At 38.1% G+C, this 24,766-nt stretch overlaps 1 protein-coding gene across 6 annotated transcripts in view; it reads left to right on the top strand.

Moving 5' to 3' along the window:
* INPP5F (inositol polyphosphate-5-phosphatase F) overlaps nucleotides 1-24,766 on the top strand; it is a 98,722-nt gene that overhangs the window by 60,773 nt on the left and 13,183 nt on the right. For 5 of the 6 annotated variants that reach the window (XM_060033955.1, XM_060033952.1, XM_060033953.1 and 2 more), the window contains exons 4-14: nucleotides 4,010-4,138; nucleotides 4,363-4,530; nucleotides 4,648-4,704; nucleotides 6,784-6,982; nucleotides 7,527-7,706; nucleotides 8,602-8,669; nucleotides 13,716-13,840; nucleotides 14,603-14,680; nucleotides 15,586-15,706; nucleotides 17,282-17,410; nucleotides 23,135-23,252. In XM_060033955.1, coding sequence (XP_059889938.1) covers nucleotides 4,010-4,138; nucleotides 4,363-4,530; nucleotides 4,648-4,704; nucleotides 6,784-6,982; nucleotides 7,527-7,706; nucleotides 8,602-8,669; nucleotides 13,716-13,840; nucleotides 14,603-14,680; nucleotides 15,586-15,706; nucleotides 17,282-17,410; nucleotides 23,135-23,252 — 1,372 coding nt within the window. Of the gene's footprint in view, nucleotides 1-4,009; nucleotides 4,139-4,362; nucleotides 4,531-4,647; nucleotides 4,705-6,783; nucleotides 6,983-7,526; nucleotides 7,707-8,601; nucleotides 8,670-13,715; nucleotides 13,841-14,602; nucleotides 14,681-15,585; nucleotides 15,707-17,281; nucleotides 17,411-22,593; nucleotides 22,689-23,134; nucleotides 23,253-24,766 lie in introns of those variants that run through there. The other variant, XR_009522389.1, reaches the window with a different exon arrangement.

Raw genomic sequence — 24,766 nt, 5'->3', positions numbered from 1 at the left:
AAACGAGGAAAGAGGATGAAATTTTCTTGGCAGAGCATGAAGAATGGGAAGAGAACTAAGGGTGGAACATTGGGAGCCACCATTATCTTTAGAGATAGAGATGCCAACAAAGAAGACAGAGAAGGAACAGTTGGAGGTGGGGGAAGAGCCCAGAGAGACGGGTGTCATAGGGGCCAGGTGACAAGATGGCAGAGAGTGATCATTAATGCCACATTCTTAGACACACATAAGGTTTGTCCTTTTCAGAGCGAGGGAGTCCTTGTTTCACTCTGCCTGAGCAGTTTCATTGGCCTTCACTCTTTGACCTACTCCAACCAGACTATAGTCCTCACAGTTCCAGTGACTGTGACACTGTACCCTGCTCACTCATGGAGATCTCAGGGTTGAGGGATGGATTTAGAGAAAAGATTCTGGTAAACTTGAACAATGTTAAAAGGTGGTAGGAAAGGGACTATTAGAGAGAGAGGTTGGAACAGAGGAGAGAGGGGGTGAATGATGGGGCAAGGTCCTGATCCTAGAGGAGACACAGCCTTGCAGAGAAAAACAACTCCCGTCCTTCTAGACTGAGGAGAGTGGGTGCAGACTAGGTGTGCTGCTGCAAGATTACTTTGGAATAGCTAGATATTTAGAATCATCTTTGATATATTCCTGGGGGAAAGTCTTGCTGGCTTGAATGCTCTTAAGGAATAACTGTGTCTGACAGAGGCATAATATCCTGTTTGAATATTAAAATTGCAACAATCTATAACTAGGTTTAAGGCATGTTTTCAGATCTTTTAAAGAAGGTGTTATTAATATGACTAGATGATTACTAACAAACACTCTGCATAAAAATCACTAGCCGGCAATTGCTCAGTGCCGCAAGCAGCAGCAGCAGCAGGGGGCTAACGGGAGAGCTCCTTTGCTGCCCCAATAATTCCGTACTAACCAAGGCTGGAGGGGTATGAGGTGTATTCATGGAAGAAGGGAAGTGATGGTTTTCTAGGACTACTTTTATGCCCCATGTGTGAATCTGGAGGTTACCACTTACATTTGTAGCGTCAGAGCCCATCCATTCATTTAACAAAGGTTTTTTGAGACCTCCTGTATCAGGTACTGCTAAGGCCTTGGAGATATATGAGTCAGTAAAACAAGGATCTCTGCTATTATGGAACTTACATCATGGTGGGGGTGCGGCAGACAGTAAACATCAACATAATTATATTATGTCATATGTTGGAAAGTAGTGAACGCTATGGGAAATAAAAGTTGAGTGCAGTAAGGATGGTGGGTGGAGTGCCCAGGATTGGAGATTATGGTAAGATATCTGAGGAGAGGATGTCTGGGCCGAGCGAACAGCCAGAACACAGGCCCTGAGGTGGCAGTAGTCCTGGCTTGTTGAGGAACAGCAAGGAGGCTGTGACATGGGTGGAGTGGAGCAAGCAAGGGGAGGAGAGCCACAGGAGATGAAGGCAGAGGAGAGAAGATGAGGGTCTAGTTTTGAACATGTTGCGTGTGAGGCACCTGACGGAAATCCAAGTGGAAACGTTGGGATTTGTGATTCTAGAATTTTGGGAAAGAGTGGGGTTGGAAATGTACCGCTGGGAGGGAAGGGTTGGCATGTAGATGGTATTTAAAGCCATGAGACTGGATGAAATCGCTGAGGGAGTGAATGCAGATAGAGAAGGGGGTCAAGGACTGAACCTTGAGGTGCCAACACATTAAGAAGTCAAATGGTCAGGAAAGAACCAGTAAAAGAGGAAAAGAGTGACCACTGGAAGCCAAGTAAGACAGTGTATCAGAGAAGATGAGGGAGAGATGAACTGTGTCAAATGCTACTGAGCAGTTAAGATAAGGACCAGGAATCCACCACTGCATTTAGCCAAGTAGAGACCATTGGTCACACTGAAGATAAGGTTTCGGTGGAGTGGAGGGGGCCAAAGCCAAGTTGGAGTGGGCTGGAGAGAGAATGGGAGGAGAGGGATTGGAGGCAGTGAGGAGTACAAAGAAGTAGGACCCTAGCTGGCACAGGAGGAGTGTTAGAGGAGAGAAATATCAGTGTGTTTCTGTGCTGGTGGGAATGATCAGGCAGAAAGAGGGGAGAGGAGAGAATTGCTGGAGCAACGTCCATATGCTTGATTCTTGCTCCTTCCCCATTATCTCAAGATCTGGTTAGTTTTGCTTACTTGAAGGGAAATTAAGTTAACTTGGTTTTGGCCGGATGACTGTAGATTTTTTTTACTTCACCTTTGGTTCCCTTGTCTTCACTGGTAGGCCAGGAGGAGTGTAAAGTTTCAATCATGTTTTGAAACCCATGTGATTAGAGTGTTTGGTAGCCATAGCTTTGAAAAGACATAAAACCCGTAAGATTGCAGTACATCCGAATTCTTCATTCAGTTATCAGTCTCCACTTCCAATCTGATAAAACAGGAACAGCCCCCTTCCTTTTTTTAAAAAATTAATTAATTTACTTATTTATTTTTGGCTGCATTGCGTTTTCGTTGTGGTGTGCGGGCTTCTCATTGCGGTGGCTTCTCTTGTTGCGGAGCATGGGCTCTAAGTGTATGGGCTTCAGTAGTTGTGGCATTCAGGCTCAGTAGTTGTGGCGCACGGGCTTAGTTGCTCCGTAGCACATGGGATCCTCTGGGACCAGGGCTCGAATGCGTGTCCCCTGCATTGGCAGGAGGATTCCCAACCACTGTGCCACCAGGGAAGTCCACCCCCTAACTTTTCAAAAAAATTTATAATCAAAACTCGAACCAGGGGACTTCCCTGGTGGTCCAGTGGTTAAGAATCTGTCTTGCAATACAGAGAACGCCAGTTCGATCCCTGGTCGGGGAACTGAGATCCCACATGCCGTGGGGCAACTGAGCCCGGGCGCCACAGCTAGAGAGCCCATACACCACAACTACCGAACCCACGTGCTCTGCAGCCCACGTGCCTGCCACAACTAATGAGCCCGTGCTCTCTGGAGCCTGAGCACCGTAATAAAAAAGATACTGTGTGCCACAACTAAGACCCCAATGCAGCCAAAAACTAAATAAATAAATAAATATTTTTAATAACCCCACAATCTTGAATTAGTTTTTTCTCCTCATTAAGTTTTTTTTATCCTGTTTATAATCTAGTAATAGTTATTTTGTAAATAAGACACTACTAATGATAACCATTTAGTAACTGTTAGCTCTTAACAGGTGTCTACCACTTAGCATAGCAATAAAACCAGTGTATTGAAAAAATGGAATTAGTCTGCATATGGTTAATAGAATCCTTGTATCCCTTTCAGAATATTTGCTTTGTGTGTTGAGCCACATGAAATTATATGTAAAACGCTTGACTTTAACCAGGTAGTCCTCTGTAGAACCTCTGTGCCCTTCTCTTGTCTTAACACCTTCCCATCCTCTTCATCACCTTTGTTGGTTGGACTGCATATTTCCTGCAGCCCCTACTTTCTGCTTCAAACTTAATCTCTGGACCCAAAGAGTGTGTTTTTATGCTGATTTCATTAGTGTGTGTGACGATAGGAGGCGAGAGAGTGGTTGAAACGTCCAGCTTTTAACATTCTCAATAGAGCAGACTCTTGGCAACTTCTCACCCAAAACACTCAATTAACTAGCATGAATATTTAGCATATATTGCTCTAAAGAAGTGTGACTAGAGCATAGCATATGTGTATTTTGCACTATTTTTAATCTTTGATGCCAATTTTTAAAGCGTTAATGAATCCCAACCAGAGCATTTTATTCTTCAGTTATATTACATAAGAACTTACTATCATCCTAACCTGAATTTTCTACCCCTAAATCCTAAGTATATCCTGCCCTGTATTCTTTGCTTATCCTCTACTGTAGCTTTCTAATCCTTGAAACCACAGCTGTGTTTTCTAATATCAGTTGTCTGCTGGGTCATTTTACCTGCTCTTGATGTTTTAACCACAGTGCTTGAGGAATAGTGACACTTCTGCACTCACACTTGAACATTAAGCAAGCAGATATTAGTAATAATGAATTCTCTTTCTCCTATTATTTAGCTCTGTAAGAAGCATCATTTTGGAATTAACAAACCAGAGAAGATTATACCATCTCCTGATGACTCAAAGTTTCTACTGAAGACCTTTACGCATATTAAATCCAATGTGTCTGCTCCTAATAAAAAGAAAGTAAGAATTTAATTGCTATGGGCTTGGAATTCATCTTTGATTAGTTTTCAATTGAGGGGTGACTTTCCTGCTAATAAACTTACTTTCAAACTATTTGTCATATTAAAGAACCATCTCTGCGTATCCTTGGGGTTATTTTTTACTTTGCTCCTAGGGAGTTGTGTGGTATCCACACAATGCTTTACATTTAATTCCTGCAGTAATAGTAGATTCATTTCTTACAGGTTAAGGAAAGTAAAGAAAAGGAGAAGTTGGAGAGAAGATTACTTGAGGAGTTGCTGAAGATGTTCATGGACTCAGAATCCTTTTACTATAGCTTGACCTATGACCTGACCAATTCAGTGCAGAGGCAGAGTGCTGGGGAGAAGGACCCCTGTCCTCTCTGGCAAAAGGTACCTCTCACAGCTCAGAGCAGGGTTTGCCACCAGAACAATTTATGGACCCGTTTGGCTTCTATAGGAGAACTGAAACAACATGTTTCTGAACTGTTTGTTTTCTACCTTTTCCAGGTTGATGACCGATTTTTTTGGAATAAATACATGATACAAGACCTTACTGAGATTGGTGTGAGTAGTTGTTTCTGAAATATTCTAAGGTAGTTTATAGTTGTTAGGCAAATATTTTTAAGTTGTACTAAAAAATTTTAAATCTCACGTAATGTTTTCCCCTGTAGAATGAGAATCATTTAGCTAGGGAAAACCAGGGCACTACTTTAAATATTCATAGTTCATAATTTGACTATATAGCCACAGGCTTATCTTTTTAGCAGGTTTCCATAGAACAGTCATAATTTAAGGCTGTGGAACTAATATCCATAGAGTTCCTGTAAAAGATATTTTGTTTGTACCCATTGGAAGTGTTGAAGCCCGGTTTTCCTTTAGTGATACCAGTCATTTAATGTTCCTGTTTCCTCATATGGAAATTGGAGTAGACAAATCTCTAAGAACGTTCCAGTACTACAAGTATTCGAATCAGGGAAGACAGGGGGTATGATGAAATTATTGCATGAGGTTCCTTCAGGTTTAATGATTACCTTCTTCCTTTACTCTGTCATGTATATTGGAGAATTATGACTGTCCAAAGACAGTTCATTTATTCGGTCAATCAACCAATATTTATCGAAAGCCTGCCATGTGCCAGTTACTGTTTTGGACACAAATTGAGCAAAAAGTTGAATAGGGTCACAGATTATCTTTTTCTTAACCTTTGAGAAAGTTCAAACCTTTTTTCTTTCTGTTTCTCCCTATTGGTGGTGGTTAGTATAAATGATTTTGACCTATTTATCTGGTGGTGTCTAAAACTAGGTATCTATCATGGCTTACCTCTCTAAAATGTTCTTGCCTCTCTATGATGCTGATCAAACCATGACCACCAAGACTTAATGATAGGGGGAGAAAAATAAGGGTGTCTGTAATGAGTATTTGTCCTGTTTGCTGACATATTGAGCTCTAATGTGTTTTGCAGAGTTTTTGTCAGACACGTAGCATTACCATTTAAAATCGATGACTTACAATAAAGGTGGCATTTCGTAGCATACCGATCTCCGTTCCCGCTGAGAGTTTTGTATTTATTGCTAAAACAAAAATATAAATAATGAGAATGGTGATAAAAGTAATGAATGCAGATAGATCCTTTGCTTCACTATTTTCAACTCTAACCACCTTCCTAAGATCCTATCTACAGCCTCCATAAAACAAAACTGTGAGATAGGACCTGGAGTATATAAGTAGTGTATTTCACAGCTACTTTAGACTGTGAAAGAAGGGGTGGATTTGAAGTTGATGCTGAGATTAAGGCTAGATACAGATACGGAGATAGGAGGGAGGGAGGGGCTAAGAACAGCTTCTCTGGAGCACTTTTCATCCTTTACTGTCCCTGCATACAGTCAGTTGAGAAATCTGAGTATTCTTAGTCGGAAAGACTAAGAGGAAATCTCTAACTTTAATTAATACTCTCCTAATTACATTGGATGACTTTTTAAAATAAGATATTTATGGAAAGGATTCTTTTTTTGGTTCATTGACTACTTGGATTTTAGCTTGGCAGAGCAAGACTTTTTCTAAACTAGAAAGTAGAATAGACCTCTGTGTTTCATAATAAAGTGATCAGAGTTGGTTGTATTTAATTAAAGGCTTAATACAATTGGGGGTTGAAAATCAACCTTTAAGCTTTATTTTCTTCTATACCAGCAGGAAGAACCATAATAGCCACATTTATTAAATCCTTACTATTAGGCAGGCACTATGCCAAACACTTTTTAGATTTTACTCATTTAATCTTCACAACAACCTTATGAGGTTGTCGTTTTTCTTATTTCACAAAGCAGAATGCCGAGGCATGGCAAGGTTAAGTGATTCACCTGCGTCAGGAAGTAAGTGGTGGAGCTTGAATTTGTACCCAGCAGCTGTGGTCCCTTTCAGGCAGCTCTTCTTATGAATGACCACCATAAACAAAAGGAAAGGCTCTCACCTCTGCCCCCCCCCCCATTCCTTAGTGTTCTCCAGAAAGCAGAAAATATAGTTAAAGGATGGAAGGTTTCTGCTTCTAATAAACTAACAACAAGTATGTGCTAACTACTGCTTGGGTTTAAGGAAGTAGCAGTGCTGTACAGAATAGGAGCAACATGATGTTCATATTATTTTCAGACACCGGATGTGGACTTTTGGATTATCCCCATTATTCAAGGTTTTGTGCAGATTGAAGAACTTGTGGTTAATTATAATGAGTCATCTGACGATGAGAAAAGCAGCCCGGAGACCCCCCCTCAGGAGTCCACCTGCGTAGATGACATTCACCCACGCTTCCTAGTGGCTCTCATTTCACGCCGAAGTAGACACAGAGCAGGTGAGTGGAGGGCTGTAATAGTGTACAAATTAAATCCAGGCGAGAATGCAACATCTGCAGATGTATTGAAATGGTAATGACAATAATGGATTTGGAAACACAGTTGGCTTCAAAGTGCCCAGTGACTCTCAATAGTGTGATATAATTGGGGACCAAGTTTTTGGAGAGAAGTGAATGGGAGAGAGTTAACAAAAGGGAAAAGAAAAGGAGGTATATATGTGGAAAAGAGCAGAAAGTCACTTGGGATGTGCTTCTAGATACCATTGTTCCTACTGACAGCCTGTATCACAGTAATAAATCCTTCCCGAGTGCTAGCACCTTTGGGAAAAACCTCCTCTTTCAGTTCACAGGAACTATCTCAGCTTCAACTTTTAAAAAACGATGAATACAGGCATGATCTGGGGTAAGTTGATACTGTTCTGCCTGGCAGTTGCTCATTAGATCCCCAAGGCTGTCCTGAAAGACACAGATTTGGTTAAGAAGCATATCTAGTGAGAGTAATTTTTTTTTTCAATGTTGCTGTTTTGTTTTAATTTTCTTTTAGGAATGCGTTATAAACGAAGAGGAGTGGATAAAAATGGAAATGTTGCAAATTATGTGGAGACTGAGCAGTTAATTCATGTGCATAATCATACCTTGTCATTTATTCAAACACGAGGCTCTGTGCCTGTGTTTTGGAGCCAGGTTGGGTATCGATATAATCCAAGACCTCGGCTGGACAGAAGTAAGCCTGTCAGTTATTTGGTTTGCAGACGATGATTTCAGAGGGAGTTTTTAAAAATATTAGATACTTCATAGGTTTGGATTTGTTTTGCCAGATACTTCATTTAAAATAATAACTCATGGTAAAATTTAATAGTGATATAATAATCACAAAAGTAATAATGGTTGTTGACAATTTAAGTAATTGACAATAAAAAGATTCCAAAAGAAATCAAAACAGAGCTTAATTCACAGATTTTAATTTGTTGTTTCTTTAAAGAATACTTTATTACATGCTTAATTTTGGGAAAGTGTAAATATGGCCATTATTTATAGAAGCAGGAAATATCTTAAATAAGACAGCATCTACAAGGAATAGATAGGATGCCTTTACTCACATGTTTTGCTGGGAAAGGTTTGTTGTTGTTTTAAATATTAAGGACTTAATTTCTTCCAGTATTTTAACTTTAGCACTGGAATAGCTAAGTCATGTCAATCTAATTAGATTACTGAAAGAGGCTGATTTTAAAAATTGTTTTCAGAATATTTTTCTCTCAAAACAATTTATATTTGTGAGAATTCAGTAAAACTTCAGTTTTTAACATCCTTGTTTTAAAGGGGTTTTTATTAATTTTTTATGAACTACATGAAACCTTTTCTGACAAGTTGGCTGGTTATATAAATAATAAATGTCATTTCATAGTTGCCACCTTCAGTATTTCAGTTTAGTCTAATTGGGGGAAAAAAATCAGAGATCTTCTGCTTAGCATTTCATTTTAAAATATTGGTTTTAGACAATCTTAGTTACATTTGGGCTGTCAATAAATTATGTAAAAGTAAACGTAAAGGTGGAATAGACACTAATTTCTGTGTTACACATGGGAAGGAAAAAAAGATTTTGTATCACTTCTTTGTAGGTGAAAAGGACACTGTCGCCTATTTCTGTGCCCATTTTGAAGAACAACTGAAAATTTACAAAAAACAGGTGGGTTTTGATCTGTAGTAATAAGTGTTCCTTCATATTTTTAGAAATGGTTATGCATGTTTCTTTAAATTTCATGAAAATAATATACGATTCATAATTAAGCAAAATGGCATTTCTCGTGAAGTTAAAGAACACATAGCTAAGAGTGTTCTTTATATTCTTTAAGAATTATCATTGAGTCAGCTACTTTAGACTGTTTTTAGATGAGATTAATCTACTGTCAGTTACTACAATCTGAGAAGTATCTGGAGTAGGATAGGAAAAGCATCTCTCAGTACCACCTATAGGTCCATCTCTTTGAGGTAACAATTTGGTATGTATCCTTCAATATCTTTTTTCTCGGCCCACCGTTCTTATTTATTCATACATTCATATGTAGGTATGTGAACATATAAACCAAAATCAATTGAGAACTGTTAGGTGAAATACAAGTTCAATAAGATGACCAGATTTCATACAGATTAATATAGACTAATCAGTAACTCTCTTATTCATTAGCAATGACCAGTCTGAAGGTGTAATGCCATGGGATGCATTCTTCTAACAGTAACAAAAATAGGAAGAAACAACCTGAAATCTACCGAACGTACAAAAAAGATAGCATGTATATGGGGGCAAGGGTGTTGGGAGGGGAGGATCACTGAAAAACGTAAAAGAAGACTTGAATAAACGGAGAGAAAATACCATGTTCCTGGAAGGAAAGACTCAATATTGAATAGATTTCAGTTGTTAATATATAAATTTTGTGCAATCTCAAAGAAAGTCCCATCAGGGAAATAAAAAGCAAACCCTCATATTGAAAAAAAATATAAAGTTTGTAGTAAGAGATAAAGGCAGGTAACTGGGGAAATGAGAACGCTCACACATTGCTGGGAGCAGCATAAGTTGCTATAGCCATTTTGAATGGTATTATCAATCAAAATAAAATATGCTTGGGCTTCCCTGGTGGCACAGTGGTTGAGAGTCTGCCTGCTGATGCAGGGGACACGGGTTCGTGCCCTGGTCCGGGAAGATCCCACGTGCCGCGGAGCGGCTGGGCCTGTGAGCCATGGCCGCTGAGCCTGCGCGTCCGGAGCCTGTGCTCCGCAACGGGAGAGGCTGCAACAGTGAGAGGCCCGCGTACTGCAAAAAATAAAATAAAATATGCTTATACTGTTAATCCAGTAATTTGTCTTTTGATATCTATCCTACATACCATATACAGAAATCAGTTCCAGATGGATGTGGATCTAAATGTGAAAGGTTAATAAGCCTTTTAAAGGAAAATATAGAACATCTTTTGACCTTGGGTCTTAAACGGGGCTTTAAAAGCACTAACCATAATGAAAAAAAATGACTTTACTAAGTGTTTAATTTTTACTAAAATTTTATTTACTGAAACTTTATTGAATGATCAAATATTTTGAATATTAAAATACTACTATATGTTATAAATATTATTTATTAAAATTAAATAGGACTTAAGCACCAACCATAATGAAAAAATTGATAAATTTGACTTCACTGAAATAAAAGAACTTCTGATTATTAAAAGGCACCATTAAGAGAATGGAAAGGCAATTCACAAAGCGGGAGAAGACATATATAAGACAAAGGACTTTTATCTAGAGTACATTAAAAAGTCCTATAAATCCATAAAAAAGGTGTACAGCCCAAAAGAAAATTGGACAAAAGACTTGAGCAGATTCTTCATGAAAAAGGATGTCCAAAGGCCAATAAACATGAAAAGGTGTTCCACGTCGTTAATCATCAGGGAAATGCAAACTAAAACCACCACTCACAAAACCAGAATGACTAAAAGAAAAATGGCGGGAAGTACAAGTTTTGTCAAGGATGACAAAAAAATTTAAATCTCCCTGAGAGAAACATGTGTTCAATCAAGGAGGCATGTATAAGCCTCCTTATTGCAGCATAAAAAAACCCTTTGTTCATCAGGAGGTCAGTGGGTAAATAAAGTACAGCGTATCTAAAGTGCTGCCTACAAATGCTTAAAAATGATGAGGGGTCTTCCCTGGTGGCACCGTGGTTGAGAATCTGCCTGCCAATGCATGGGACACGGTTTCGAGCCCTGGTCTGGGAGGATACCACATGCCACGGAGCAACTAGGCCCGTGAGCCACAACTACTGAGCATGCGCATCTGGAGCCTGTGCTCCGCAACAAGAGAGGCCCATGCACCGCGATGAAGAGTGGCCCCCGCTTGCCACAACTAGAGAAAGCCCTCGCACAGAAATAAAGACCCAACACAGCAAAAATAAATAAATTAATAAAAACTCCTACGCCCAACATCTTCTTAAAAAAAAAAAATGATGAGGTACCTCTGTGTGTACTAATGTGAAAAGATCTTAAACTCATATAGTGGAGTGAGAAAAAGTGCGTAACAGCATATGGCATGTTACCATTTAAAAACTCCCACAAAACAAAACTGTCATATGTAATTCTCTTCCATATATATGTGTTCTCACCTACATATGGCATGCACATTTATATAGGAACGCACTTAGATGGCCTGAAAGGGTACACATCAAACTTGTAGTGGGAGTTACCTTCAGGGAAGGCTGTGGACTTAGCTTGTGGTCAGGAAGGATGTGACCTTTATCTACGTTTGAATTTTTTACAATGTAAATAAATTTCATGTATTCGCAATATGTGTAATTATAAGTAGCATTGAAGAGAATAAACCATAATTTAAATGTAACACGTAATCACTGTAAAAATTGAAGTAATTGTGAGGTATGTAAAGGAAGTAGAAGAAATAACCTCCTCTCCACCCTCATTCCTGCTCCCTGTTGACTTTCACAACCTGTTTGTACACATTATACTCATCAACTTTATAGGCGTATGTGTTGAGGAGACACTTGTTCCTTTCTAACAGTACCCCAAGAGTGTTCTTTTATCCACCCTCATCCGCTGGGTAATTGCTCTCTGGGAGGTGGGCATACGGTCGGTCTGACTCAGTCATGGTGTCACTACTGTTGCTCTTGCCTGTATTTGGTACAGGCGTGGGCTTGTGTTTGTTCTTGGCACTTTGGCCAATGAGGTCTGATGTGAAGGGAAGTCTGCTGGGAGGCTCTGGGCAAGATTTCCTGCTCTAATAAAAAGAGATACAGGAACCCACAGTCAATCCCTCTGTGGTGGTTGTGTCTGGATTTGGTTCGTACTGCTGCAGCTGTGTCAAGCCTAGGTCATTAGCCTGAGGATTGACTAATATGCCGAGGATGGCAGAACAAAAAGATAGATCTGGTTTTGGTCACCATTGAATGAAGCAGTTCTGGAACCGTGCAACCTCGACTTCTGAGGTTCAGAACAAATTTCCGTTCTGAGATTTGAGTTAGTAATTTGTCATTTGCAGCAAAAAACATCTTGACACATAAATATTACACATTCAAAATTTAAGTCAAAAGAGGGCTATAAGCTATGGGATATACACTATTCTGCAACTATTTTCACTTAATAGCTCATGGCTATTATTTAACCATTTCTCCATTGGTGGACCTTTAGGATATAGTTTTTGCTATTCTAAAATTCTCCAGAAAACATCCTTTATATATTTTGGAACACTTGTGTGCTTTATAAAGTTCTAGAGGTGAAATGGCTGGATCAAACATTACATTTCTTTTAGGTTGATACCTACCATTCAGTTGCTTCCAAAAAGATTACACCAGTGTACAATCTCAGTAACAGTGGGAGCCAGTGCCCATTACCCCATATACTCACTAATGCTGTCTACATTTAGTGTTCAGCTTTTGCCTGTCTATAGGTGAAAACTGGTTTCCTGTTTTAAAATGTACGTTTCTTTAAAGTTGTAGTCTCGTGTTTATTGGCTATTTGTTTATCTTCTCTTGTGAATATCCTCTGTATCCTTTACCCATTTTTTTTCCTTACTGAATTTATAGCACTCTTTATATATTAATGGTTTTTATGCTGCAGGTATATTCCCCTAGGTAGTCCTTTATTTTTTTTTTAACCTTTGCTTATTCTGTCATTTAGTACACAGAGGTTTTATGTTTTTATGTTGTCAAATCTGTCCATCTTTTCTTTACGCTCTCTGGTTTTTGTTATGCTTAGAAGGTCAGTGCCATCCTTCAATTAGGGAAAAATCATCCCAACATTTCGTCTAGCTTTTTTATAACTTGAAGAAAAAATATTTAGATCATTAATGCATCTAGAATCTATTTTGTGTATAATGAAGTGTAGAGGGCTAACTTAAGTCCCCCTCCATGTAAACAGACAGTTATCCCAATACCATTTGTAGTATACCACTATAGTATAGTCCACACATAGTCCACATATAGTATAGTCCATATTTCTCTCAGAATGATGTAACCATAGCTTAGATTCCTCAGAGTACATACGTCTGTCTCTAGGCCATCTGACCTGTTCTGTTGAGTCATTCATTTTTCTGCACTTGTACCACAGTTTTAATCACTATACATTTAAAGTATGTTTTGCTCTCCAACGGGACAAGTCCTTTATTATTATTAGTGTTCAAATATTTTCCTGTATTATCCACTCTTCCAGATAAACTTTAGAATTAATTTTCCAAGTCCATAAAAAGATCCTGATTGAATTTTGATTGGGATTGTTGAGTATATAGATTAACCTAGGGAGACTTGACATCTTTACAATATTGAATCTTGCCATCTAGCACCATGGTGTGTCTCTCCATTTATTTAGGTTTTCTTTTACATGTTTCAGCAAAGTTTCAGAGTGTCCAGTGTGTAGGTTTTGTATATTTCTTTAAAAATTATTCTAGAGATTTAAAATACCTGCTATTATAAAGGAATTTGTTTTCATTTTATATTCTAAGAGGTTATCGCAAATGTATAATGTGTAAAAAAGCTATTCATGCCATTGATGTAAATTCTCATAAACCTAAATGTAACAAATGAAAATCTTATAGGGAAAAAAAAATTGATGCTTGAGTGGATTAATTTCTGAGTCTGGCTATAAATTATTTCTAAAACATAATTCTAAATAAATTCAGTAAAAATTATGAGTCTAATGTCTGATTAAACTAAATTTTTTCCTTTTCTTTACTCTCACAGGTTATTATTAATTTGGTAGACCAGGCAGGAAGAGAGAAAATAATTGGCGACGCTTACCTGAAACAAGTGTTGCTCTTTAACAACTCACACCTCACTTATGTTTCATTTGACTTCCATGAGCACTGGTAAGATGGCTTCCTGAGAGGAGTTTTGATCAGTTCCAATGTTTGTGGTAGACACTGCCACAGGGACCTTAGTTTTTCTTCTCTTTGTTGGGAAGAAAATCTTGTTCTCCTCATTGTTAGAGAGGAAAGGACTATCATTTGTTTACTTAGTTCCATTTACATACGGGTTTTATTTTGCCTAAAAATTTAAGTTAATTCTTCCTGAAATATTTACAGTCTTTTTGTTCCAAAATGACTTGGAGACTTAAGAGTTCCTTTTTTCCTTTTATCCTTCAGTAAAAGAATTTCTGGAACTTTCCCTGTCTGCTTGAGTTTGAGCCTGGCAGGAGTAATAGTGTTCCCTTACTTAAGGCTCATCTTTATACTGTTAGTAATACTGCTCTCCCTTAGGATAACTCCACTGGAGTTTGCTCTGGAAAAACAACAATCATTTTGATGGTAATTTTAACTTGTGTGTATTCTGAAAGCAAGTTTCTTCTGTCATAATCCTGACTCTAATGTGGGTTCATTTACATAGGTATTGAAAATTTTGGTGGGGAAAGAAGCTTCTGATGGCTGTGATATGTTTCAGTGTATTCTTAAGCATATTTTCTTTCATAATGAAGATTAGTTATAAATATTTATATAATTGCCTATTTAAAGTAGTGTTATTCTCATATTTACAGTAATAATTTTCTTTCATTTTTCCAAGTAACCTTAGGTATCATAAGCTTAAAAAAATTATTAAAGTTTTTTTTTTTTTCCTTTTGGCATGTATTTTAGCCGAGGAATGAAGTTTGAGAATGTTCAAACACTAACAGATGCCATTTATGACATTATTCTTGACATGAAGTGGTGTTGGTAGGTATTTCGTAAGAAATCAGTTTGACAGACTCTTGGTCTGTGAAATCATATGTATTTGTCTATTACCACTAAGTGTTAAAATAATAGCAGGCTGAGAAAGGATTTTTGTTTTTCTTGTTTTGCTTCCCAATTCCTATTCTCCTTTTCAAAAGGGTGTGAGTCATTAGGCATTGTTAGCTTTGAACAGGGCAAAGGTGTCAGGTGGTCACAGCAAAATGGAATGGAGTGCTCCGTGACTATTCTTTAATTCCTTCTGACGCTCCATGATCTACATTTCTTCTTGGTCCCTAACATGGGAATGAAGGTTTAGAGGTATTTGGTCCCAGTTTTGAGACATTTAAAAATTATCAGAGAAGGAAGTTGATTCTTCAGGGGAGACGTAGGAAGAAGAAGTTGGCTTAAAGGACAGGAGAGAACATTTGATTAGATTTTAAGGCCACAGGTGGCTAGAGAAGTTAGATGAGTGAGGCATGCTGCATGACTTCTCACTGGGTGATAGAGTGAATTCGTCTGTTCAAGCTAATTTAGATGCATTTCTACTTGAAGTCAAAAAGGAGGAATGGGATGGTGTTTTAAAGTGCCTTCTGGTTTTAAATGTGTAGAAAAGCATAACTAGGGTTTGTATCAGCTCTGCCTAGTAGTTGTGTGACTCAGGCAAGTCACTCTTTCTGTACCTGTTTCCCCCCCCCCCCAAAATGGGGATAATATCTTCTTTGTTGAGTTATTGTGTAAATTAACAATAACGTCTACAAAGGTCTCAGTAATGCCTGCCACATAATAATATTCTAAGCAAATTGATAACCAATGTTGCTGTTGTTATTATTATACTGTGAAGAATTGTGGGTTTTGAAAACTTTAAAGTATTTCATATTGTAAAGTAATTCCATACTGTTTTTGAAAAGGGTTGATCAAGCTGGAGTAATATGTAAACAAGAAGGGATTTTTCGAGTTAATTGCATGGACTGCCTGGATCGCACCAATGTGGTCCAAGCTGCCATTGCACGAGTGGTCATGGAACAGCAGGTAATTTGGGGTCCACTGGATTGTAAATATTCATTTTTAATTTTTTTCACATGTAAACCAGTAACTAAAATCTTTGTTCCATAGAACATTTACAGCATGCAAACATCCTTGTTGCTTTAAAACCTGGAAAGTACAGCCTTTCCTAGAAATCAGTTGAATCAAGTGGCGTTTTCTTAAGTACTCATTTCAAAAATGTGAGGCCCAGCATTTAAAATTGTACTGGGTGGCACTGTGTAGTCATTTACCTTTTTCTCTCAGCTCCAAACACTCGCTTCTGTATTGGGGCATGGGGTCTGCACACCACCTTTCTGCTCAACCAGCTGGTTCCACGTCAGGCTCTGCCAATAGAGGGCATTAAAGGAAGACCATGAGGCTGGAGGAGGACAAGGGGACAAGTTCCTTCACCCGTGTTATATTCCCATCATCAGCACCCTCTCTGTGGCTTTGGTTCCTTTGGCACCACAGAACCAGCCTCTTCCCTTTGTGCCCCAACCCTGCTGTTTCCTGGAGTCATTATATCTCTCACCTCAGTGTCCCCTTTTAGATCTTTCAGCCCTGTAACGCCTGGATAATGAATTTCCAAGGTTGACATTCCTAGCATGTTTTTTTCTCCTGATAGAACCTTGTGACTATCCTTTGGGGATGCCTTCTACTGTCACATTGAAGCAGCCAGGCTTTGGAGATCAAGCCCTGGCCCTAGCACGTACAAGGTGTTGACCCCATGCAAAGAATTCAACCTTTCCAAACTTCTATCTCCTCATCTATAAATGGGGGTAATAAGAGTATTGATTGCACAGGGTGGTTATGAGGAGTAAATGAGATAATTTATTTTAAAAAGCTCGGACTTCCCTGGTGGCGCAGTGGTTAAGAATCCACCTGCCACTGCAGGGGACATGGGTTCGAGCCCTGATCCGGGAAGATCCCACATGCCGCAGAGCAACTAAGCCTGTGTGCCCAAACTACTGAGGCTGCACTCTAGAGCCCACAAGCCACAACTACTGAGCCCACGTGCCACAACTACTGAAGCCCGCATGCCTAGAGCCCATGCTCTGCGACAAGAGAAGCCACTGCAGTGAGAAGCCCACACACCACAACGAAGAGTAGCCCCTGCTCACCATAAATAGAGAAAGCCCACGCTCAGCAACGAAGACCTAATGCAGCCAAAAATAAAATAAATTTATATTAAAAAAAGGTTCTTAGAATGTGGCACCAGACTTAACATTTATTGGGCACTTACTGCTCTGCTACTATTAATATTATTGTTGTTTCTATATGGTTTTTAGATGGTTAGTTTCACTTCATAGCCAAATTTAAAAGAAAGACAAAATATAATAGTATGAGTCTACACATTAAAAATTACAGCAAAACAGTATAAATTTTTTATTCTATTTATTCAGATGTAGCAATTCATAAAGCTATCTTTCAAGTGGTGCTTAATTTTGAAAAAGTCTGAAAACATCATTTTTTAAAATTTAAGGGTCCTAAATTGTACATGCATGTGCTTCCTTTCTCTGCAGTATACATTTTATGTTATAGTGTTTATATGCAGTTAATCTACCAATGTATTAATTTTAGCTGAAAAAATTAGGTGTGATGCCCCCAGAGCAGCCACTACCGGTGAAATGCAATCGCATTTATCAGATAATGTGGGCCAACAACGGTGACTCCATTAGCAGACAGTATGCTGGGACAGCTGCCCTGAAGGTAAGTACCTGCAGCCAGCATCTGTGGGTCATTATGTGGGACACAGGGTATAGTTTAAAACCAACTTGGTTTTTGAGAGGAAAGTACATGGGTTTCAGGTGGTAGGTGTAGTTGACTCCTTTCTGGAATGTTTGGGTAAGGCAGGGGTCACACATTCAAATTCCACAGATGCCAGGTAATGTAACCCATTAGATTAAAGGGAGAGATGGGCTGTATGGACCTGAGGAAGAGCATATGTTGTCTTAGGAAGGTGCTGTTCTGCTACTTCCTAATGGGGATGGAGGCCCAGTGTTGCTAGATCTCACAGTTTTCAAGGGAGTTTGGAAAGTTGGAATTTTAAGTATAGCGGTTAAAATTTTATACAGACAAAATAAAACATGTCTATATTGGTGGGATTTGGGTCCCTGGTATAATTTGCCTCCTCTGAACTTGAATCCCAACCCTGCCTCTTACTAGCTCTGTGACTATGGGCAAGTCACTTAACTTCTCTGTGTCTGTCTCTTCATTTGTAAAACAGGAATAATACTAGGCCCACTTCAAAATATTGGCATGGGATTATATGAGTTAATAACATGTTAGAGCTTAGATCATTCCCTGACACATAGTAAATGTTGAAGAAAAGTTTCATTATCTTTTTGTGATTGTTATACATAAAGTCTTTTGAAGATCCCACCTAGCTGATCTTCACAGAATTTAATGTAAATGTAAACTGTAGTCACTGGTCACTAAATAACTCCCTCTGTGGGCAATAGGAAGTGGTTGAATTAGCTTAAATTAGGTTTTTGTTAATTTTCCTTCAAGGTAATAGTTCACCCCAGGATATTTGTTATAACAAATTGTACCATCGAGAGCTCAACAAGCATCAGATTATCCATCTTTTAGTTGGGTGATGAATGTCAAAAAGCTTTTTGTTAATTAAGGAAACTGAACTTTAGAAATCCTTGTGCAACTTATTGTTTAAAGAGAAGTACTACTTATGCACTCAACATCAGAGCACCTAAATATGTAATGCAAATACTAATAAAACTAAAATGAGAAATAAACAGCATTACAATAATAGTAGAGGACTTTAACAGCCCACTGTCAACAATGGATATATTATCCAGGCAGAAAATCAATAAAGAAACAATGAATTTGAACAACACTATAGACCCTATGCACCTAACAGACATATACAGAACATTCCATCCACCAACAGTAGAATACACATTTTTCAGAAGCACAAACGAAACATTCTCCAGGATAGATTATATGTTAGGCCACAAAACAAGTCTCAGCAACTTCAAGAAGATAGAAATTATATCAGGTATCTTTTCTGAGCACAGTGGTATGAAACTAGAAATCAGTAACAGGAGGAAAATTGGAAAATTCACAGATATGTGGCAATTAACATACTCTTGAACAACAGATGGATCAAAGAAGAAATCAAAAGGGAAATCAAAAAATATCTCGAAACAAATTAAACTGGAAACACAACATACCAAAATTTATGGGATGCAGCAAAAGCAGTTCTAAGAGGAAACTTTATAGCTATAAATGCCTATATTAAGAAAAAAGGAAGATCTCAACCTAACAATTACACCTCAAAGAACTAGAAAAAGAAGAAGAAACTAAACCTAAAGTTGGCAAGAGGAAGGAAGTAATAAAGATTAGACCAGAAATAAGTGAAATAGAAAATAGAAAAACAATAGAAAAGATCAACAAAGTTAAGAGTTGGCTGTTGAAGAGATAAACAAAATTGACAAACTCTTAGCTAGGCTAACCAAGGAAAAAAGAGAGAGAACTCAAAATTATAAATGAAAGAGATATTACAACTGATAACACAGAAATACATAGGATTATGAGACTACTATGAACAGGCGTATGCCAACAAATTGAACAATTTAGAGGAAATGGATTAATTCCTAGAAACATACGACCTACCAGACTGAATCATGAAGAAACAAAATCTGAATAGACCAATGAGTAAGGAGATTGAATCAGTAATCAAAAAGCTCCCAACTAAGAAAAGCCCAGGACTAGGTGGTTTCACTGGTGAATTCTACAAACATTTAAAGAAGAATTAATACCAGTCCTTTTCAAACTCTTTTCAAAAAACAGAAGAGGGAACACTTCCAAACTGTTTCTATGAGGCCCTGATACATAAACTAGATAAAGACACAACAAGAAAACTCTGAGCCCATGTCCCTGATTACTGTAGATACAAAAATTCTCAACAAAATACTAACAAACCAAATTCAGCAGCTCATTAAAGGGATCATATTCCATGAGGAAGAGGGACTTACCCCTGGTTCAGAATTTGAAAATCAATAAATGTGTTACACCACATCAATAGAATGAAAGATAAAAATCATAGGATCATCTCAATAGATGCAAAAAAAAGCGTTTGACAAAATTCAACATCCTTTCACCCAGTGGTGAAAACTGAAAGCTTTCCTCTCAGATCAGGAACAAGACAAAGTTGCTCACTTTCACCACTCCTATTCATCATAGTGCTGGAAGTCCTAGCCAGAGCAATCAGGCAAGAGAAAGAAAGAAAAAGCATCCAAATTGGAAGGGAAGAAGTAACATTGTCTTGATTTGCAGGTGGTGTGTTCTTATGCAGTTGACTTTGAACAACATGGGTTTGAATTACACGGGTCCACTTTATATGTGGATATTTTTCGGTTGTAAATACTACAATACTACACAGTCTGTGGTTGGTTGAATCCCTGGATGTGGAGGAAATGTGGATACAGAAAACCGGCTGTAAGTTATACAAAGATTAACCTCCACATTGTTAAAGGGTCAACGTTATATAGAAAATCCTAAAGACTCCACCAGAAAACTGTTAGAACTAATAAACAAATTCAGTAAAGTTGCAGGATACAAAATCAACCTACCAAAATCTGTCGTTTCTATACGCTAATTGAGATTATCTAAAAAAGAAATAAAATAATCCCATTTACAGTAGCATCAAAAACAATAAAATAGTAAGGAATAAACTTAACCAAGAAGGTGAAAGATCTGTACACTAAAAACTGTAAGATGTTGATGAAAGAAATTGAAGAAGGCACAGATAAGTGGAAGATAGCCTAGGTTCATGGCTTGGAAAAATTAACATTAAGATATTTTCAGGGCTTCCCTGGTGGCGCAGTGGTTGAGAGTCCGCCTGCCAATGCAGGGGACACAGGTTCATGCCCTGGTCCGGGAAGATCCCACATGCCGCGGAGCGGCTGGGCCCGTGAGCCATGGCCACTGAGCCTGCTCATCCGGAGCCTGTGCTCTGCAACAGGAGAGGCCACAACAGTGAGAGGCCCACATACCAAAAAAAAATTACCCAAAGCCATCTCCAGATTCAATATAATCTCTATCAAAATTCCATTGGCATTTTCTACAAAAATAGAAAAAAAATCCTAAAATTCATGTGGAACCACAAGAGACCCCTAATAGCCAAAGCAATCCTGAGAAAGAACAAAACTGGAGATATCCCACTTCCTGATTTCAAACTATATTACAAAGCTGTAGTAATCAAAACAGTACTGGCATAAAAACAGGCACATAGACTAATGGAATAGAACCGAGAGCCCAGAAATAAACTCACGCTATCAGTCAACTAATAATTTGACAAGGGAGCCAAGGATAGTCAATGGGGAGGTGATAGTCTCTTCACTAATGCTGTTGGGAAACTGGATATTCACATGAAAAATAATTAAACTGGACCCCCTATCTTACACCATTCACAAAAATTAACTTGAAATGGATTAAAGACTGTAAAACCTGAAACTTTAGTTTACTCCTACAAGAAAACATAGGGAAAGTTCCATGACATTGATCTTAGCAATGATTTTTTGGACATGACACCAAAAGCACAAGAAGAAAAGTAAAAATAAACAAGTGGGATTACGTCAAAAAAAAAAAGCTTTTGCATAGTAAAATAAATAATCAACAAAATGAAAAGACAACCCATGGAATGGGAGAAAATATTTGCAAACCATATGTCTGAGAAAGGGTTAATACCCAAAATATGTAACCAAGTAGTGCAACTCAATAGCAAAAAACAAATAATCTGATTTTACAACAGGCAAAGGATCTGAACAGCCATTTTTACAAAGAGGATATACAAATGGCCAATAGGTACATAAAAACGTGCTCAACATCAGTAATCATCAGGGAAATGCAAATCAAAACCACAGTGAGCTATCACCTCCCACCTGTTGGAATGGGTGTTATCTAAAAGACAAGAGATAACAAGTGTTGGGAGAAAAGGTAACCCTTGTACATTGTTGGTGCGAATGTAAATTGGCATAGCCACTATGGAAAATGGTAAGGAAGTTCCTCAAAAAATTAAAAATGGAGTTACCATATGATCCAGCAATCTTATTTTATGAGTATATATCCAAAGAAAATGAAATCAGTATGTCACAGAAATACCTGTACTCCTGTGTTCATTGTAGCACTATTCGTAATAGTCAAGACCTGGAAACAACCTAAGTATCTGACGGTGGATGCATGGCTAAAGAAAATGTGTGTGTGTGTGTGTGTATACAAAATGTGTGTGTATATATATAATGGAATATTCAGCCATAAAAAAGAAGAAAATCCTGATATTTGCAGCAACATGGATGAACCTTGAGGACATTATCTTAAGTGAAATAAGGCAAACAGAGAAAGACAAATATTGCATGATCTCACTTATACGTGGAATTTTAAAAAGTCAAACTCATAGAAACATTGAGTAGATTGGTGCTTACCAGAGGATGGGGAAAATGGGGAGATATTGGTCAAAGAGTACAAACTTTCAGTTATAAGTTCTGGGGATCTAACGTACAGTATGGTGACTATAGTTAACAGTACTATATATATACACACACATATATCAAATCATCACATTGTACACCTTAAACTTATACAGTGCTACTTGTCAATTACACAAAGCTGGAAAAAAAAGAGGAACACTTTTTTTCCTTTGATATTAAAATTCTTTGGATGCAGCATTCATGTCTCTCTCTTCTATAATAGATTCATGTTGCTAAATTAATACTTCCTGCGAATGACCTAATTGGCAACGTGTTCTTCCTAAGTTGTCAATTTTAGGACCAGACTTGTTTCCAAGATTGCCTTGGATAGAAATAGTGGGGTTGGGATGCGGGAGAAAGAGACTATGCTTTCCTTGCCTTAAGTTTAAGTCACTACCTCTCTAGGGACTTGCTCTGACACCTTTGTTGTGAAAACCAAGAGAAACAAAACAATTAAATCTTCATTGGATCATTCTACAGGGATTGTAATGTGCAGCAAGGTATGGAAACCTCTGCTCTCTCTATATATACACACAACCACATATGCAGGTTAAATTCCATTATAATAAGCTCTAGGGAACTGTCTGCATTTTCCCACATCAGAAATTTGTGTGTTTTGAATATCATACCAGTTGGAGGTTTGAAAATCTTTTTGTTTTGTTTATTATATGATAAGTTTTGACCTGTAAATTCTAGATATTCTACAGATTGCCAAGAATGGCTTTACCTTAAGGCACAATCTAACTGTGGAGACTTTATGCCACCAATAGCATGTTTAATTGTTTGACATGCTTGGATCCGAGTCAAATACTAGTAGATATTTTAATTACATTATTTGGAAATTATAAAACCCTGTAGATTTCCAGTCTTGAATCAAAAGCCCACATTGACTTCAGGAACATTTTTGTGCTTGAATAAACTGTTAAAGTGACTTTTTCCTTGACAGGGTGACTTTACAAGGACAGGAGAAAGGAAGTTAGCAGGAGTTATGAAAGATGGTGTTAACTCAGCAAATAGGTATTACCTGAATCGATTTAAGGATGCTTATAGGCAAGCCGTTATAGGTAAGGAACATAAATGCCTTTCTCTCTCTCAAATTTGTTATTCTTTCTGTGACTAACCTTTTACAGTAACCAACTTCATTAACATAGTTCATATGTTGTATAATATATTTGTGTCTCTGTGTTGAACATCTTACCCAATAAATCAAATTTTTACGAGATTAGAATTTTTTAAAAATATTTTATTTATTTGGCTGCATTGGGTCTTAGTTGCAGTATGTGGGACCTTTGTTGCGGCATGCAGGATCTTTCGTCGTGGTGCACGGGCTTCTCTAGTTGCGGCACGCAGGCTTCTCTCTAGTTGCAGTGTGTGGGCTAAGTAGTTGCGGTGTGCAGGCTTAGTTGCCCCATGGCATGTGGGATCTTAGTTCCCCCACCAGTGACTGAACCCACATCCCCTGCATTGGGAGGCGGATTCTTTTTTTTTTTTTTTTTTTAATATTTATTTGTTTGTTTTGGTTGCACTGGGTCTTAGTTGTGGCAGGTGGGATCCTTAGTTGTGGCTTGCAGGCTCCTTAGTTGCAGCAGGTGGGCTCCTTAGTTGCGGCTCACTGGCTCCTCAGTTGCAGCATGCAGGCTCCTTAGTTGTGGAATGCGAACTCTTAGTTGTGGCATGCACATGGGATCTAGTTCCCTGACCAGGGATCGAACCTGGTCCCCCTGCATTGGAAATGTGTAGTCTTATCCACTGTGCCACCAGGGAAGTCCCTGGAAGGCGGATTCTTAACCACTGGACCACCAAGGAAGTCCCTACAAGATTAGAATTGACAATTTTTTTAGGCTGGAGCAGCAAAAGAAACCGCTCATTTCCATACGTATTTGTCAATTTGTTATTCATGTAACAGAAGGCAGGGTTGAGGCTCCTGGAGTATGGAATAAGGTGCCCTAAAACCTCATCGACTAAAAACTCCATATTCTATTTGTTTTTCCATTACTCAAGGCTGAGAGAGAAAAACGAGATGATTTTCTTTCTTCGTATAATGTTTACCATGTGTTCTTGCTATGGACAAATATAGCAGCCTTTCTTATAAGCATGATTTAACAGGGTATTAGGGTATCAGATTTAGAGATTATCCTAACCAATTCCTATCACTATTTAAGAAAAGAAATGGAGGGTAGATTGCCCAGTGGAATTCATGCCTTGGCATATTTTAACTTTAATTTTCATGAAAGTATTACCTTTTAGGATTAAAGTAAATGTAGAGTATTCTGGATTAGAATCAAATGTAACAGCTTGTCATATGGTCTCTAAGAATATTTTTTAAATCCTATTTTTTAACCTGATTATTTATTATAAATGAAATAGTAGGGCCTATGCATAGGCAATTTAGGAATTTGAGAAGTCTGGTGTAATTAAGTTTGGTCCGTTTGCCCCACATAGGGTGCATGCTGATAGGAAAATTGGATTTTAGCAGTTTATTCAAGGAAAACTAAGATACCTTTCTTTCTCTTGGTTGATCTAGCGCCTCAGTTATGTCATTGAGGAGGCATGTTCTGTTCCTCTCTCATTTTGACGA

This window comes from Delphinus delphis, chromosome 16 (genome assembly GCF_949987515.2).
Source record: "Delphinus delphis chromosome 16, mDelDel1.2, whole genome shotgun sequence".
Lineage (NCBI taxonomy): Eukaryota > Metazoa > Chordata > Mammalia > Artiodactyla > Delphinidae > Delphinus > Delphinus delphis.
Note: the sequence above shows the minus strand (reverse complement) of the source record. Positions and strands in the feature narration are given on the sequence as shown.